The sequence below is a fragment of the Pteropus vampyrus genome, unplaced genomic scaffold, assembly GCF_000151845.1.
Source record: "Pteropus vampyrus isolate Shadow unplaced genomic scaffold, Pvam_2.0 Scaffold66, whole genome shotgun sequence".
Taxonomy (NCBI): Eukaryota; Metazoa; Chordata; class Mammalia; order Chiroptera; family Pteropodidae; genus Pteropus; species Pteropus vampyrus.
The window spans coordinates 4,285,203-4,302,335 of NW_011888847.1; the positions used below are offsets into that span (position 1 = coordinate 4,285,203).

At 31.9% G+C, this 17,133-nt stretch overlaps 1 protein-coding gene across 4 annotated transcripts in view; it reads right to left on the bottom strand.

Annotated features, from left to right (window-relative positions):
* Positions 1–17,133, bottom strand: part of CAMKMT (calmodulin-lysine N-methyltransferase) — a 354,956-nt gene that overhangs the window by 324,325 nt on the left and 13,498 nt on the right. For all 4 annotated transcript variants that reach the window (XM_023531292.1, XM_023531291.1, XM_011361337.2 and 1 more), the window contains exons 2-3: positions 15,808–15,980; positions 7,024–7,088 (exon numbers count right to left, since the gene is read on the bottom strand). In XM_023531292.1, coding sequence (XP_023387060.1) covers positions 7,024–7,088; positions 15,808–15,980 — 238 coding nt within the window. The remainder of the gene's footprint in view (positions 1–7,023; positions 7,089–15,807; positions 15,981–17,133) is intronic.

Consider the following 17,133-nt stretch of genomic DNA (forward strand, 5'->3'; position numbering starts at 1 on the left):
TCAGTATTTGCTCAAAGAGAGGGGAAAAAAGACTTGCTTGGCATATTTTTTGCTAAAACTTATAGGTACCTAAATAGGAATATCCCTTCAAATATTTAAAGGAAGGAAAACCTAGCGGGTTTATGACAGAGACATGAACTACCTTCCAGTATTATTGCACTGATTAAGTATTAGTACACGTTATGAATCTAGAATGTATTACAGCATTTACTTCTGTAAGTTCTCACAATTGCAGCACTTTCTATTATCAAAGAGAGCCATAATTTTTTACTTCAAATAAAAATTTTAAAAGCGAATTAAAAAGAGATGTCTTCTAAATGTTTTTTACCTGGTAAATAGTAAAAAAAAAAAAAAAAAAAATGTGTAGGACTGTTTAAGGTTTAGGGGCATGCTTACTCAGTCAATTTTGGGTTAGTAAAAGAAAGAAGAAAAAACTGGCCTGACAACGATGGAACTATGAAGTCAGATAGTTGGAGATACATGGCTGGGAAAACTACCATCTAGAGAACTAACCTACCCTCTAGAAATCTTTTCTGACCTGCCCTCCAGAAGTCTTTCTAACAAGACTACACATATACTTTGCGATCATCTAGAGGGGCTAAGAGCCAAGCCCAGAGTCAGTGCTGCATGCTACCACCAGCTCCCCACTGGCATTGGGGCCTCCAATAATCTCAGGGTTGCTGACCATTACCCATGCATACTACCCACATAATGCACTGAACCTTAAAATTTATTTTTTTAACAGAATTATAAATTATCTATGCCCAAGCTCAATATTCTGCCAGACTAAGTTTTTAATCTCTTTGTACTCTCACAACCTAATATAGGATTAGAAAGATCCGATCTCTGATTTCTAATCTCATAAGTGTATTGAGACAGTACTATATTAACATCTAATATGCTGTGAGTTCCTTGGAGAAAAGTGCTATTTAAAAACAAATACTTGCTATTATTTCACTGGTAAAATGAATTGCTCCTTCTTTTTTCCTGGTGCTGTCCTAAACAATTTGAGATTTTATCGCAGCTTTCAGTCAAAAAAATTAATACTCAATTTGGAACTTAAAGAGTGTCTACTTTTTTCAAAATAAAAATAACATTGCTTTTTCCAGTTATAAAACTAATATATGACATAAAAAATCAACAATACTGAAAACTATTAAGAAGAAAAAAAGTCATCAATACCTCCAATTCCCTAAGGAAATATGAACATTAAACCACAGTTCTATGCATATGCATACCTACTTAATAAGAATATGTATTTTACAGAAATAAGATCATATTCCCTATAGTGATTTTTAAAAACCTAATATGTTTTAAAAACCTTGAACAGCTACATTATTCTATTTCACTGATTATCCATAATTAACCACCTAAAATTAAAGATTTATATTTTTTTCAATTATTCATCGTTCTACAAGGAATCCCTTTACTTACATTATAGCTTTATATTCTGATTGTTACTTTCTAGAAAAGGAATTATTAGTCAAATGATATGGATACTTGACATTATGAAACATTGCCAAATCACCTCTAGAAAAGTAGAATCAATCTTCAAAGCCAATGGTAGATGAGAATGCCCTTTTCTCTACAATTCACTGATTATTGCTTATCTTCTCTCATCTTTGCCAATATGATAGACAAAAAACATATCTTACTGTATAATTGTATTTCATTACCTCATTACTAGTAAAATAATCATTTGATGGGTTTACAGAGCATTAGTATTTCTTTTGTGAAAAACCTTTTTCTAATTTTGGGCTATGTTTTGTGCTGTATAGATTTGCAGTCTGTTTTTGCTATTGCTTTGTGTGAGCCCTTTACACAATAAAGAGAATAGATCTTTGTCTGCTTATATGTCATAAATAATAATTAACGGTTTGTCAATTGTCTTTCAACTTTTTTGGTACTTTTTTATTAAAGTTCTTTAAATCTTTATTAAGTCAACCTATTCATTTTTAGGTTCATGGGGCTTGGGACACACTTAAAAGGACATTCCTAATTTTAATATAAAATTACTCATCTGAGATATCTAGGCATGTTGGGATTTTTTAATTAAATATTTAAGCCACCTTAAATTTATTTTGGTATATGGTATAAAGGAGAGATTCAGCTTTATTTTTTCTAAACTCCTAGTCAATAGTTCAATACTGTATATGGAAGAATCCATCCTTTCCTCTCTCTCTGAAATTCCATCTTCAACATATGATAAATTACATACATTTATGTCTTTCTAAATTCCTTATTCTAAAATATGGATTTATATATGTATTTCTGCACTAATACCATACTTTTAATTATGTAACTTTGCACTGTGTTTTCATATAAAAAATGTAAAATATCAAAACAAGATGACACACACGAAAAATATTTCTTAATTAGCATTATTTTTCAATATCAAAAATAGTGAAAAGGTTCAAGAAGAATAAATGATATAGATGATATTAATACTAACAATAAAATGTAATACAAATATTATTCACAGCTTACATAGTGCTTTCATATTATCTAATATTATATTCATCACACTACAAAGTAGTTATTGTTTCTTATTCATTTTTAATACACTCAGGATTTGCTCAAAGACTTGCCTACAATCACATTGCTAGTTACTGGCAGAACTAAAACCTGAATTTCATAATACATGATCCTTCCATGACCTCGCTAAATTAAAAATAGAGCAACTATTCATAAAAGCCCAAATTTCTAATTTTTGAAATTAAACTACTTTACTACATGTGTAGGGTTATTATATGTAAGATATATTATATATAATACACATATATATCATACACATGTATACATGCATGCATTATATACACACAGACCTTTGTTTGAATGAAGAGAAACTTTTTAAATCCAAGCTGACATTCCTGAAGCTTGAATAATTCCACCAATATTACGACCCCAACTACATAAGACAATAACAATGAAACAGAAAAACTATAAATTTGGACTATATTTCCTAAGACACAGTTACTTTTGGTTTCCCAAATACGTGTAGAAAGTAAAAATATTTTGTATTTTAACAAGAATATTTTCTTAAATAATAATTGACCCAAAAGAGACCAGTTTTGGTACTTCACAAAACAGGTTCCACTAGGAAGGATCCAAAAGCAGGAGACTGTAGCCATGTGCCTTAAAAGTCCAAGTCAACCCTAGGATTCATTGTGGGGAGGGGATACATTGTCACATGTAAGAGTATATAGATAGAAGGGTCTACAAATTTCTCCAAGATACCATGAGACACAAACCACCATACAGAGCCCTATCACGTAGCCCAGTTGGAAGGGAAAAAAAAATTTTTTTTTTGAAGAATGGCAGAAAGGATCTTATCAACACAATCCCTAAATTTAAGCTACAGTGTTAGCCAGAAATCCTGATTCACATGAGGCTACTGCAATGATATATAATAACTAATGATTTCCTATCTTTTCAAGGCTTATACACATTATATTTCATATTGTATACAATAAACTATATGAAAAGTATTAACTCATCTGCTCATGCTGCCAAATAAAGGATGATGTGCTAAAAAGTGCAAATGAAGCTATTATACCACCAAGCACTGATGAAATTTTACAAATACCAAATATGTAGTTGTATCATATTCTATGCAGCCAAATTTGGATCAACTAAATGCTAAGGAGAATCACATTAAAAAAAAAAAAAAAAAAAACCACTTCAGGAGAAGAAAGAGACAGCTTTGGAGAAAGAGAAAATGGTTTTAGAAGAGACAGTATGATGGGGCTTCTTTGATTAGAGGTCAGGGACTGGTCGCAAAGGACACTCTGCCCACAGAAAAAAATAGAAGAAAGAGATCTGCTGCAGTGGCCCGGGATACCTGAGTGATATGTCACATGAAACACAGAAGCAGCCAGCCTCTCTCCTGAGGTAAAGGATATCATCCTATACTTTTCCATGGGTAGCTTGATGGCATCTCTCTCCAGGCATGATGAATCAATAGTAGATATAACCTCTCTCTAGTTTTGCTATTTTAAAAGGAAGCAGGTTCTCAATAGTAGCCAAAGAATGGAATATGCATATCTATCCCTAGTTAGAGGTAAGCAAAAAGGCACTTACCTTTCAAAATAATTTGTTTTCTAGAATAACAAATATAAATATATAAAAATGAGATGGGTCATATTCTATGTAGCAGTTAATCATGCAGAAATGATGTGTGAGATTCACTATAATTTCTTCAAACAGTGAAAGAATATCACAAAAATATAAAACATTTTACCAGTCATACATCTAAAAACACATGACACTTTTAAATAATAAAGGTAAATGTAAAGAATATTTCCTTTTCTAATATATCAAGAAATAAGAAACTATCTAGCTTAAAATGGAGATTAATGATTTTACAAACCATGAATATATATCTTTATATGTACATATACATTATATATATACATTACATAAACACATATCAGGTTTTTGTAACTATAAAATATTCTATTATTGGGAAGTAATATTAACTGGGAAACTAATTCCTAAAATATATGGATAATTCCATCTATTGATTCTCTCACAGTATTAGAAACTTTTTTCCTCATTGTAAACATCTGTCAGTGTACTACCACAGTGGTGGTTTAAGAATTGATATCTTGTATAGAACTTTCGCTTTCTATCAAGATTAACAAGATGAAAAGTATTCTTTTATTTAAAGCTAGAAGTATAAAAATTAAACTGATATTTAAAATTATAACTCAAAAATCGGTCAGGAAAATCTATTTTTCATATTAATAAGTTGCCAAATACATTAAATATATAAAATTAAATCAGATGGAAATGTTTAAACATACATTTTTATATGTTTACATGATGAAAACTTAGTTATTTCAAATTATTTATTCCAATTATTTTGAGCGGTGAGACAGAATTATGATGTGGCGCCCTCTGCTGGTTTTTCTAATCACAAACTAAAACTAATATCATTTCTAGTGTAAAATCAAACATTTCAGGCATTCAAATGAAAAAATCACTTTTTCAATCCTTGATCACTTTAAGCCTTGGCAAAGATTATGTAAAAGTTATAATCAATATTTACTTTATTATAACAGGACTTTACTAATTTATCAGTAAATGAAATATTGGTATAGATTTTCCTTTTAAAATAAAGAGAATATAAAAGTCACACTAAACTACATGTTTTAATAGGTCTTATTTTTGTCACCACTTCTATCACTTGACAATATATTCTGGTTTCTAAGGCCACATTTATGACATTTTAAGAAAATACTATTTTGGTACTTTAATCATATTTTTCCTGCCTTGTTAGTTCAATCAAAATAGTTTATTTCAAAACATCAGAATAATCCTTAATATTACCTTATTAGAAAAAAAATGAAAGACGTTTTAGAGGTACTTATCGCCAGTGATAATTAATAGCTTCCATTTATTGAGTGTCAACTAGGAGAATGTAGTACATGTTATATACTTTCTATATGTTAGATCTAGTTCTAAGAGAGGGGGGAAAATGAGGCTCATGAAGATGATACAAATTGCTCAAGATAAATTTTAAAACCAAGATTCTTACACCAAAGATTCAAACCTTTCTATCAAACAAGAGATAACAGTGAAAAAATACTTTTAACGTGCAATTTCCCCATTTGTCAATGAAACAATCGACTTGGATTTTGGAGGGGGCAAGTTGATGGGGAAAAACGTTAGAGAAATATAAGTTACTCAGATATAAAATAATAGCTTATACCTTTAGGAAAATATTTTTATTTTATATAATGCTGCCAGCTAGTGGCCTTATTTCATATTGAGCCACAGGGAACAACACTTGATTTTTACATTAATGAATCAAAAATCCACACTTAACATTCTAGAACCATGTTCCTAAATCATAGATGCATAAACCTGACTTAATAATATTTTACATTACCCCCAGAACTAAAGGAGACTGTTCCCTCAACCAACATTAGCATCCCTTGCCCTAAACCTCCATAAAATATGAGATACATCTAAATAGGAAAGAATTCATCAAGTGCCAACATGTAGGAACTAAAAAGTACATCACTGTCCATGAAAAAGAAATCTACATTATTTTCAATATTTTAGGATAATTTTAGGATATTTATAAGTTCCTTAGTGACAAAATACATTTTTTTATATACAATCAGAAGTTTGCCATAATGTGGACATAAGAACAAAATTATCGCCTGAGTATTGCTGGACATTATTCTATGCAGATCTAAAATTAGAGAGCATTTGATAAAGTAGAACTGTTGGCAAAGTATGTTATTTTAGCTCAGACAACAAGTAGTTACAGTTCTGAAATTTCCTTTGGAAAAAATAACATGTGAGTACAATTTTTGTATTTGAAACCATCTTATTCCATTGATAATTCATTATCTTAAGAGAAATATCCTATGCAAAACACATAAAGCCGTAACAACTTCTATCATAGTATGCTTTTTAACTCAGTGATATAAAGATATTCTTGTGTTTGATTTTCTTAATCATATCACGTAATTATTTAAATGTTTTTCTCAGTGGAGAAAACATGACTTAATCTGAGGCTTACATAAAAAGACCATATATTCAACAATATTATAATATTCGATGAAACAAAAACATTCTGGTATTAAAATATATTAGCGGCAAGGAAAACATGTTCTGGGTTTACCCTGTAGTGAAAGAGAGAAGCAGCAGCAGCGGGAAGTGGAAGAGAAGCACCCCCAACACAGCAAAGAAGTGACAGCCCCTCTGTTGGGATAACTGAGAAGGTCAAAATGGAAACAAGAAACAAAAGGGATAGTACTAGACAATCCAGTGTTCCTTCTGACCTACATTCTGTCTCTCACAGACACACGCACGCCAAGTGTAAAACTGCCTTATCCCACGTAATAGGTGAAGCTTATTTTGCAGCTAAAAGCAATAAAAGTTCTATTATATACACATGCATGCACACACACATATTAGAATAATAAACATTAGTGAGAAAAAACAGCAATTATAAATTCACTTCTTAAAACACTAAAAAAATTTCCATTGAGTGGTCATATAACTTACAAACATTTCCTGTATTGTCAAAGCTGGTAAGAACATCTTCAATATTCAAAGATCCACTATTGTGCCTAGAAAGCAATAAAGCATTTTCTTCAATGACTCTGAAATATTAACATATATTCATTTTTTAAAAAGCTGAGACTGCATTGTGATATACCTAATACTAATAAACCCTTCCATGTTATATTTTTTAAATATATCTTCCCACTAGAGGGAGAAGGAAAAGATACAACAGAATATAGTCCTCCCAATAGTTAATGAAATGACATTGCCTGATGATTAATCTATACTATAAAGTACTAATATTTTATTGTTGTTTTAGTTATATAAAGGTGAGATTAATTATTAACCTTGTTAAAGATAACAAAACAAAACTAAACGAAACTTTATACTTTGAGAATCTCAAAAGAAAAATAAACAATCAACCTCCAGAATCGCAACAATACATTAACTGCCCAAAAAGTTCAGAACTTTGGTCACAAAGAACTAACCAACCTTCAGGGCTGCACATTCCATCTAGAGGAAATTCTAAATGTCAGAGGGCAAAATATTTTATCTTTTGCCTACTAATCTTACTTCCATTCACTTTAATTCTAATTTCTCTTCATTTGACAGCCTTTCAAATATTTGATTACTGATATTTTATTAATACTTATAAAAGATACTATTCTTCATATACAAACGGACCCAAATGTCAAGAGGTCATAGAGTTTGAGTTATTTTTCCAGGGGTGGTAAAATATTGGTGTGAATACATCTACAATTTTCTACATTCTACCCTGTATAACTTATTCCTGTAATTATTTAAGGTGTTATAACAGTTTATAATAACCATTAAAAATAATTCATAATAAAATTTACTTCATCAATACTACTTTAACTTTGTTATTAAAACATCAAAAATGACAGATAGTATTATGCACTGAATTGTCTCTCCCAAAATTCATATGTTGAAGACCTAAGCCCCTAGTACCTCAGAATGTGACTGAATTTGGAGATAGGGTCTTCGAATAGGCAAGTAAATTAAAACGGGGTACTTAGGATGGGCCTTAATCCAATATGACTTGTGTCCTCACAAGAAAAGGAGATTAGGACACACAGGCAACAGGGCATGTGCACAGAGGCACAACCATGTGAAGAGGCAGCAAGAGGGCAGCCACCTGGCAAGTCAAGGAGAGAGGCCTCGGAGGAAAGCAAACCTGCAACACTTCATCTCAGACTTCTGGACCCCAAACTGTGAGAAAATAAATTTGTCGTTTAAGCCATCCAGTCTGCAGTGTTTTGTTTTGGGAGCCCTAACAAACTAATACATATCGTAAGAGAATACATGTAAACCATATTATTCTTTTCAGAAAAAAACTTTACTTCTATCATAGAGACCCAGTTCTTTGATAGAGTGACTAGTGAGAATGCAACAAATTACTTACAGTCATCACTGGCTAAATAAGCATTGCGCTCAACAGAATCATAATCTAAGGCCATGAAATTACCAACTACAAATCAAACATTCATCACCATAACACAATCGTTCTATATCTTCTCTGTACATGCAAGATTCTAGGTATAGATGGTTATTTACGCTAACATGGAAAACTACACATGAGATGAGAGAGGAAAAAGAACAAGGTATTGAATGTCGAAAATACAAGGTGATGCTATTAAAATGATCAGTGATATAGCAGAGAACTCAAAAACTTTTTCCTAAATACGAAAGCAATACATGGTTCCTTCAAGAAAAATCTGCTCATAATCTTGTCATGCAGAGATAATCACAGTTAACATTTTGTATCTAGCCTTCAAATTTTATGCTTTGCTCATATACCTGTCATTAAAAAACTGAGAGCACATTGTCCATACTGTTTTGCAATTTCTATTTTTTCAGTTAACATAATATAAACAATTTCCCACATCATTAAGTATTCTTCCCACGACATGATTTTAATGGCTGCCAGGTAGTCCAATGAATGACTGTTTGCACCAAAATTTATTGAACCAACACTTTAGGTTGGATTTTTAGATTATGCCCAGTTGTGAGCTATTATGCATACTGCTGCAATGAACATCCTGTAGAAACATCAGTGAGCCCATTTCTGATTATTTCCTTAAGATAAATTCCTAAAAGTGTAATTGTTTCATGGCCTAGTTTTAATAAGCATATTATCTCATGTTCATTTTCTCTCTCTCCCCCTGCCCCTCTGTGTGTATGTGTGTGTGTCTCTCCCTCCCCCAAATCAGAATGAAATAAACATTTAAAATGAAATCTAAATCTGATACAAGAGTAGAGAAAGGGTGCATATATTTTGCAAAGTTAAATATTTCTAAAAAGCAGAAATTGAGGCAATTGATGTGAAATATATGTTTAAAAGTTAAAATTACATTCAAAATTAAAAGTATGATCTTCAGAGTTATCATTGACACAAAACTTGTCTTCTCGAAAGCCTTATTTCCTAAAGCCAAGAAATAAAAAGTGTACCCTATGACATTTTTAAATGAGGTCAAGGTGGGAAACAGTAAAACTAATCCTATACCTCTAACTTACAAAAATGAAAGTCAATTATCTTTAAAGTCTAGAAATCCTAAAAGATGGCATCTCATTAAAGAATAATGTCAATAACCATTGTCTTTAATAAGAATTAGTGCTAATTATAGAAAAAACTGCCATAAATACAGTGTGGTAAAGATTCGCTTTGATTACTTCAAGTTCACTTTCATTTGTCCCAAAACTCAAGGACTATTCTTTATTTACTAAATCATCTACATTATTCAAGTGTCAACCCTATAAGATGTTGTCTACTCTTAATCTTTCAACTCCTGACTGGACAATGTGGTTAGATAGAAATACCTACAAGGAAGGGACCTTATTAAACTTGAGTCTTACTTAGCATTACACTGATAATTAATATTATATAACAATGACAATATTTTGCAAACATATTCAAGATATAAAGTTCACTCCAACCTTCTTCTGTATGCCAAAGCTTTAATTTGTTTCCCAAGTCTTTAATTTAAATGTTCTCACCACAAAAAAGAAATGGTATTATGTTACATCATAGAGATGTTAGCTAATGCTATGGTGATAATCATTTTGCAATATATGTTATAAAAGTATATCAAATAAAAACATATTACACCTTAAATTTATGCAATATGTCAATTTTATCTTAATAAAACTAGAAAATAATTACCAATAGCTAATTTCTTCTTCCCAAAGTCAACTAATTTTGTTCACAAACATCTAAAAGTTTGAAAAACTTGATTCTAGGTGCAATTTACTTTGGAGTACTATTAAAAATTAATGGCTAAAGAGATTTTTCCAGCCTTACATCTACCAGTTATAGAAAACCAGTAAATGATTTCTACATATAATATACAAAATTTTGAAATTATATGAAACATTGAAGAGAACATTTCAATTTCTTGAAACTGAATATATGTATACGTACGCTAACTGCATAAACTATCATAATTGGATTTAAAATAAACTAGAAAACTAAGTTATAATTAGCCCATATCTATGATTTAAATTCCATGAAAACATGACTTCAATGGATTAGTCTTTTAATTTTCTACACACACTGAATCGTATTTTGAAGATCCTATTAAGTTCCTTCTAAAACACAACATAAAATGCAAGAGAACAAAAGCTGCTTTAATATTCACATCTGCTGTTAATATCACTAACATTAAAACTATATAATTTCTTCAAAACAAAACTTTTATTGCATCTTTAAAATATCATAAATAAGTCTGAGGAATCATCTGACATCTCGGTGTTTCTGTATCTGGACAATTTAGACTTTATTCATCAGCCTGCTGAATGTTTCTGACACAGATACCATCCCAAAATTTTCCAATATCCTTGTTTTTAACTGTTGTGGCTTGTTGAATCAAAGCAGCTGAATTGGATACAAGTTCAATGTCATTTCCTTTAAGTATTAATTCATCTTTCTGGGCTTGAGATAATGAACAAGCAACATCTAATCTCATCCGAACCCTGTGAATGTGTTTTTCACCCAAGAAATGTTGGATTTCAATAAGACAACCATTCTCCTGAATAACAATGTTGATGGGGTAGTGAGCACACACAGACCTCACCTCATAACAGAAACCCAGTATAACGCCCTTGATCATGTTCTGTACACGACTGTAGATAGTGTGAAGAGTAGCCAGTTCTATATCTCCACCATTTGTCATCCCAAAGCCTCTTCTTTTCTTTCCAAGGAGACTGAGTTCTACACTGATGTGATTAAAGTCCCTCTGCAGGATGCCTCTGGGGCCCTTCGCAAAAACCGTGTCCCCTAAGAGGGATGTCCATATTTTGTGGAATGTCTACAGCCTGATTGCTGAGAATGGTCTTCAACCTCACAGTAGATATGGCAAAAGCAAAACTATACTTTTAAAATATAAATTCAGTATTTATATTTGCCTCAGATGCCAGCCTTGCCAAGTTTCCATGGGCACCTGTGATATACCACACATATAAGGATAATCTGCCATAAATCTAATTTCATAAGCATAATTTCATAAGTAGCACTAGTTTATATTTAGTAAGCACTCATAGGGTACATACTAAATTCAGTAGGTTGAGGATTTGTTTTCCTTTTTTTCCTTTCCCTAGAGAAACAATATATGATCTTGCTGCAGTGCATTTATTGTACTAGAAGAATGCACCATGGTCAAAGACAAAGTCATTCTTGACTTCTTGGCCATTCTAAGCTCCCAGGACGAGCTCAAAGTCAAGAGGCTTCTAATTCAACAATTACCATAGCAACTGTAGTCTTATTCAAATAAAGGAGGACAGTTCAAGCCTCTCAGCTTTCCTATATCTAAGACATGTATACATCTATAAAGGAATAATTCAGGCACTTCCATGGTTCCAAATGTAATGTATTTTAAAGCTTCTAGAACATGCAAATTCCTACTGCACTGAAAATAAGTTGAAATGTGGGGGTGGGGAACAATTTCCACTGTCTATACAGCAAACTCTACGTAATAACAAATTCCAGCTTATAAGACTCAGAGAAGAAATTTTTAATGGAAGATTTTTAGTATAAACATATTCTAGTATATGTTAGTTATCTATATATGCATCTATCTAATAGCAGGAGCCTCTTCTGTTAAATTCTAAGAAATAAAGCACCAGAAAGACAAGAAGACTTTGCTAATGAATAAAGTAGGAGTCATGCCCTGAATTTTGATTTCGTAACTCTCAATACTTACTTTGGAACAAAAAGTTGACCATCCTCAGATATACAGAAAAGACAACAAATGTAAGAGATATCATAACCTAACTTGTATATAAGCAGACTTTTGCTTCTCATGAAAAGTCACCAATGGAATTCTTTGTTCCTTCATTTTAAGTATCTTCATGTAAAGACGACAGAAAATAATGATCAAAGTCTTAATTTGGGCCATTGCTTACATATGTTTAATAATATAAGCAAGCTATAACTATGTACTTTGAATTCACAAATATCTAGTTTTCTGCCCTGCTACGGTAATCATGTCAAGTCCAAAAAACCTTTAAAGGGACAGAAATTAATATGTAGGGAAATTTTAAGAAGGACAAGACTGCTAAGTATTGAGAAGCATTAATCGCCATATATGTATCATCTCTGTTGAATTGTAGAGGGTGATCTTAGGTGATAAGAACTGAGAAGGTGAAATGGGTTTATGTTCATGATCTATGAGGAAAAAAACATCCTAAATGTTTAGCCCTATTATTAGAACCCATCTTAGAAGCAGATCTATCTTATAATGTGTTTTGATCACCCTTCTTCCTCACAGAGATTGTGATGGTATTTTCAGTAGCCTCTGATGGTATTTTCAGTAGCCTCCGATGGTTCTGCCCTGCACTTTCTCACCCCTGTATATTTTCTAGTGTCTTTGCTCTTATCGGGAATGATTTCTCCCTTTCTCTCAGAACTTTCAAACACTGCCAGATCCAGTTTAAACTCCTGCTCCTCAAGGCTTTCCAAAAATCCCTCCTACCTCTAAACTTGTATGTGTCAAGTCTTCCACTCATTTGGAAATTAGTTTTGCACTGACTGGTGAGAGTTCTTAGAATGGATGATTAACTTTCCTTCTTATTTATTTTTTATATTTTAAATTTTCATGTATTTAAGCTCCTTGAAGATAGTATATCTTATATTTTTTTTGTTTGTCTACATAGAAGATGCCATTAAATATTTATATTGATTTGAATTTATTTAAAACTATTCACTTGTTTCAATCATTCCATAGTGTTGATTTAACAAACTTAAAAAATATAGAGGAAGATGATGGTACTCTATTTCAAAACTACTTTCTAAACCATTACTTTTGGCTAGTGCAAATTATTTTTTAAAACTTTAGAATGTTCACAATTCAAAAATAATACTGAAGGCAAGAGATAAAGGTAGCTAAAGAAATATCATAGAAATATGTTCAGAAAAGGAACAAAAATGGAGATCCGTATGGGGCAGATAACAGAAAACAAGGTAAAGCAGTAACTGTAAAAAACCAACGTGAACAAAATTGGCAATGGAATGAAATAAACTATTCTTGGCAGAAATCCTCCCCTACCTAAGCAATTTCAGTAATTTCAGCAATTTCCTATATGGTAACAGGATTATGGAGTAAGAAATGGAAGGTTCAGAATAATCAATGAGGAAATTAGTTTTTCTAGGCCTCAATCCCCTCATCTGTAAAATGAATAAATGGATACATGATTGCCTCCCAAGAGGCAGGATGTGCAGAAGTTAAAAGTGCAGGCTGTGACTATTCATTATATAAGATGTTCCAATGGAGATAGCTGGATGAAGGGTACATGGAACTCCTTGTACTATTTTTGTAACTTCCTGAGAGTCTGTAATTATTTCAAAATAAAAGTGTTTAAAAGCACAGGCTGTGGAAACAGACCATAGGGGTTTGAATATCGGCACAATCAATTGTTGGCTGGGTGACCTAAATCAAATTATTTAACCTCTCTGGGCTTCACTTTCTTCATTTGTAAAATAAGGATAATCACAGTATTTACCTCATAAAGTGTTGTATGGATTAAATAAGCTAATGAATGGAAAGCACCCACAATAGTGCTTGCCATGTAGTAGGCACTCAGTCAGCCTTTATTAATGTTATGATTTTTTAAAAATTATTCTAAGATCATCTTCAGCTCTAGAATTTTGTATGTTTAAGCTATTCAGGCAAAATTTTAGTGCGGTCATGTGTTTTCTCTCCATGAATTAAGATTCAATGTCATATTTATACATATACCTGTATTTACTCTTTCAAAAATGGATATACTACAAAGAACCTGTTAGAAAGGAGTCTCAGTTTACACCCTAGCCTGGCTTCCTGCTACACCTGGGTCATTTCCATCTACCAGGTAGGGAATCATGCCTTATTTTGAAAGTTCTCAAGAACAGCAGATTTCACATTCTCTCTGGCTAATGCTTGCCAGGGCCTTGAAGATGTCAAGAGATTATTCTTGGTACAGTTTATATTTATTGCCTCTTGTCCCCAGTGGATATAGAAGATACATTTTAAAACTTTATACCTGAAGACATCTACTGGAACACTCTGTTTTTCCTTCTCTTGAATTTCCTTATAGATACTATCTATCTTCCAATTGTTTAACCCTCTTCATTCCTACTTCCCAGAGTTATTGTAAGGATTATATGAATTAGAATACTTCAAAGCACCTAGCTCTGTACCTGGCTCATACTAAGCATTAATGCATTTTTCTTTCCTTCCTAACCACTTGACGAATTAACTCCATCAGAATGCGAGGCAGTTGAGGTATTCTAATTAGAATCTCATAATGAATGTACAGGCAAGCTCACAAATCCTGAAGTTTTTATCTTCCATTTGGTGTTTTCAATAAAGCAGTATTATGAAACCAGATCCTAATTGTTCCCTGCCCTCCCTAGTCAATTTTAATCCAAATCTCAAATTTTTAGCTATTATGGTACCTTTTAAAGCTTAGATATTTTAAACTAACATTGTTCAAGAAATATATACTATAAATAGACATCCTTTGTGAAAACTTTTTCTTTAAATTATTCCTAACCTCACCTAAACCTTATTCAGTCACATTTCCACTTAAAATGTTTTTGCTCTTCTTATAGTTACTGTAAATGTGCTCCTCCCTCCCTTTCAAAATGTGAAATCTTGTCAAAAAAAAGGCAGATTTTATAATATCAAACACCTACAGTAATATTGCAACATGCTAGACTATAACTGTGAGAGAAAATTAATTCAGTAAAAATGGTATCTTGTTACCTCAGTTTGCAACTCTCTTGTCTCTTTTCTAACAATCTTTAGAACCAGAATAGTCTGTGTGCTTCTCACAATATCAGTGTTTTCAGCTGAATTTTCTCCTCCTATTCTTAAGATTCTATTCTGAAAGTGACAAAACATGAATAGGATAAATACCAAAGCTTGATTTTTTTAGATAACTACTACTTCAACAGTAGTTTAGAAAAATTGTTTTCATTTCCAGCCTTCCTTGCCTCAAAAAGAACTTGGCTTTATGTCACAATCAAATGCTATCAGAGAATGGTTAAATGAACCCTTTGATTTGCAACACACTTTATCCTCAAATACCACCACATCCCTAAGAATTTTTTTCTTTAGTACTGAGAATACAGCAAGACCACGTTAAAGCAGCAGGATTTCCTAACACAAAGTTGCAAAATCTAAGTTCTGTTAAAGAATGCCTGAAAACTCAACAGAATGAGGTCCTTACTGTTTTTATTCTATAAGGAAAAAAATACTTTTAAAAAATCTTAATTAAAATGATGTTTACCTTAAGGAAATACTGTATTCTGGGTAGAAGACACTTGTGTATTGGACCCATGCACCAACTTCCTCTTCAGTTTCCTTTTTTTTGGCTTCTGTTACTGAAAACAGATTAAATGATTCAAATCTTCTTACAGATACATGTCGTAGACAATTATCCAGGTGTTTTTGCTTCAGAACCTTTGAAATAAAACCAAATATTATGGTCATGTTACATAAGCATAGGTGTTCAAAGTTTAAGCAGTACAGGGACTTTCATTTCCAATAATGGCTGGTTAGATAATTCAGAGTAATCTCTTAGTGAAGACAACTAAAAAATGAACAAAATATTTTAAAACATTACTTGAAGGCAGTACAGAACAAAGAATATTTATCTGTCTCTCCTATATGAACTGAGAGTATACAAATAGAATATGAGGGGAAGTTTCTCTTTATAGTAGATCCCAAGTAATGAAGAAATAACAGAATTAGAATATCACCATTTTCAACCCCCTCATGCATTCATGAACCGAGGTAGCCATCACCAAGACAAGAAATAACCAGACATCACACTGTGATTACTGATAAAAGTACACAACACCGTCATCTTGATCAACCAAATATAACAAAAAACATCAAATCTGAATCCGCCCAAGCCTCTATATCTTATAGTAACTAGAAATACAGGGATAGAGAACACATTAAATACTATCATCAAATGCAAGTAGCAAAATTCAAATTATGGGAAGCTCTACAAGACCAAAAAAAAAAATCCAAATTTTTGATAAGTGGCTAGAGTTAAAAAAGACAAATGAGAGGGAACATTTAGATTAAAAAGACATAAGAAACATATCAACCAATAACAATGTTTGCACCTTATTTAAATCCTGTTTCAAAATAATCAAACTGTAAAGAAAAATTATGAGATAAAGGGGAAAATTTTTTAACTGACCAAGTATTTCATGACATGAAGGAATTATTCTGGGTATGATATGGTTTTATAATTATGTTTTTAAATATCATCTTGTACAGATACATACTGAAATAGTTACAGAAAAAAATGATATGATGCCAGATGATATGATTCATTTCAAAATAATCACAGTCGAGGATGTAATGAGAGAACAGAGATGAAACAAAGCTGATCAGGAGTTAAAAATTGTTGACGTTTATGGATACCTGAGTGATTGTTAAATTATTCTCTCCAATTTTGTATATGTTTGACATTTTCCATAATAGAAAGTTTTTTTGAAGATATACACACCCTAATTGTCATAAATAAATAAAAAATAACAAATCTAAAACTCCAAATATATTTAGAAATTAAGCAATATACTTCTAAATAACCTATGAA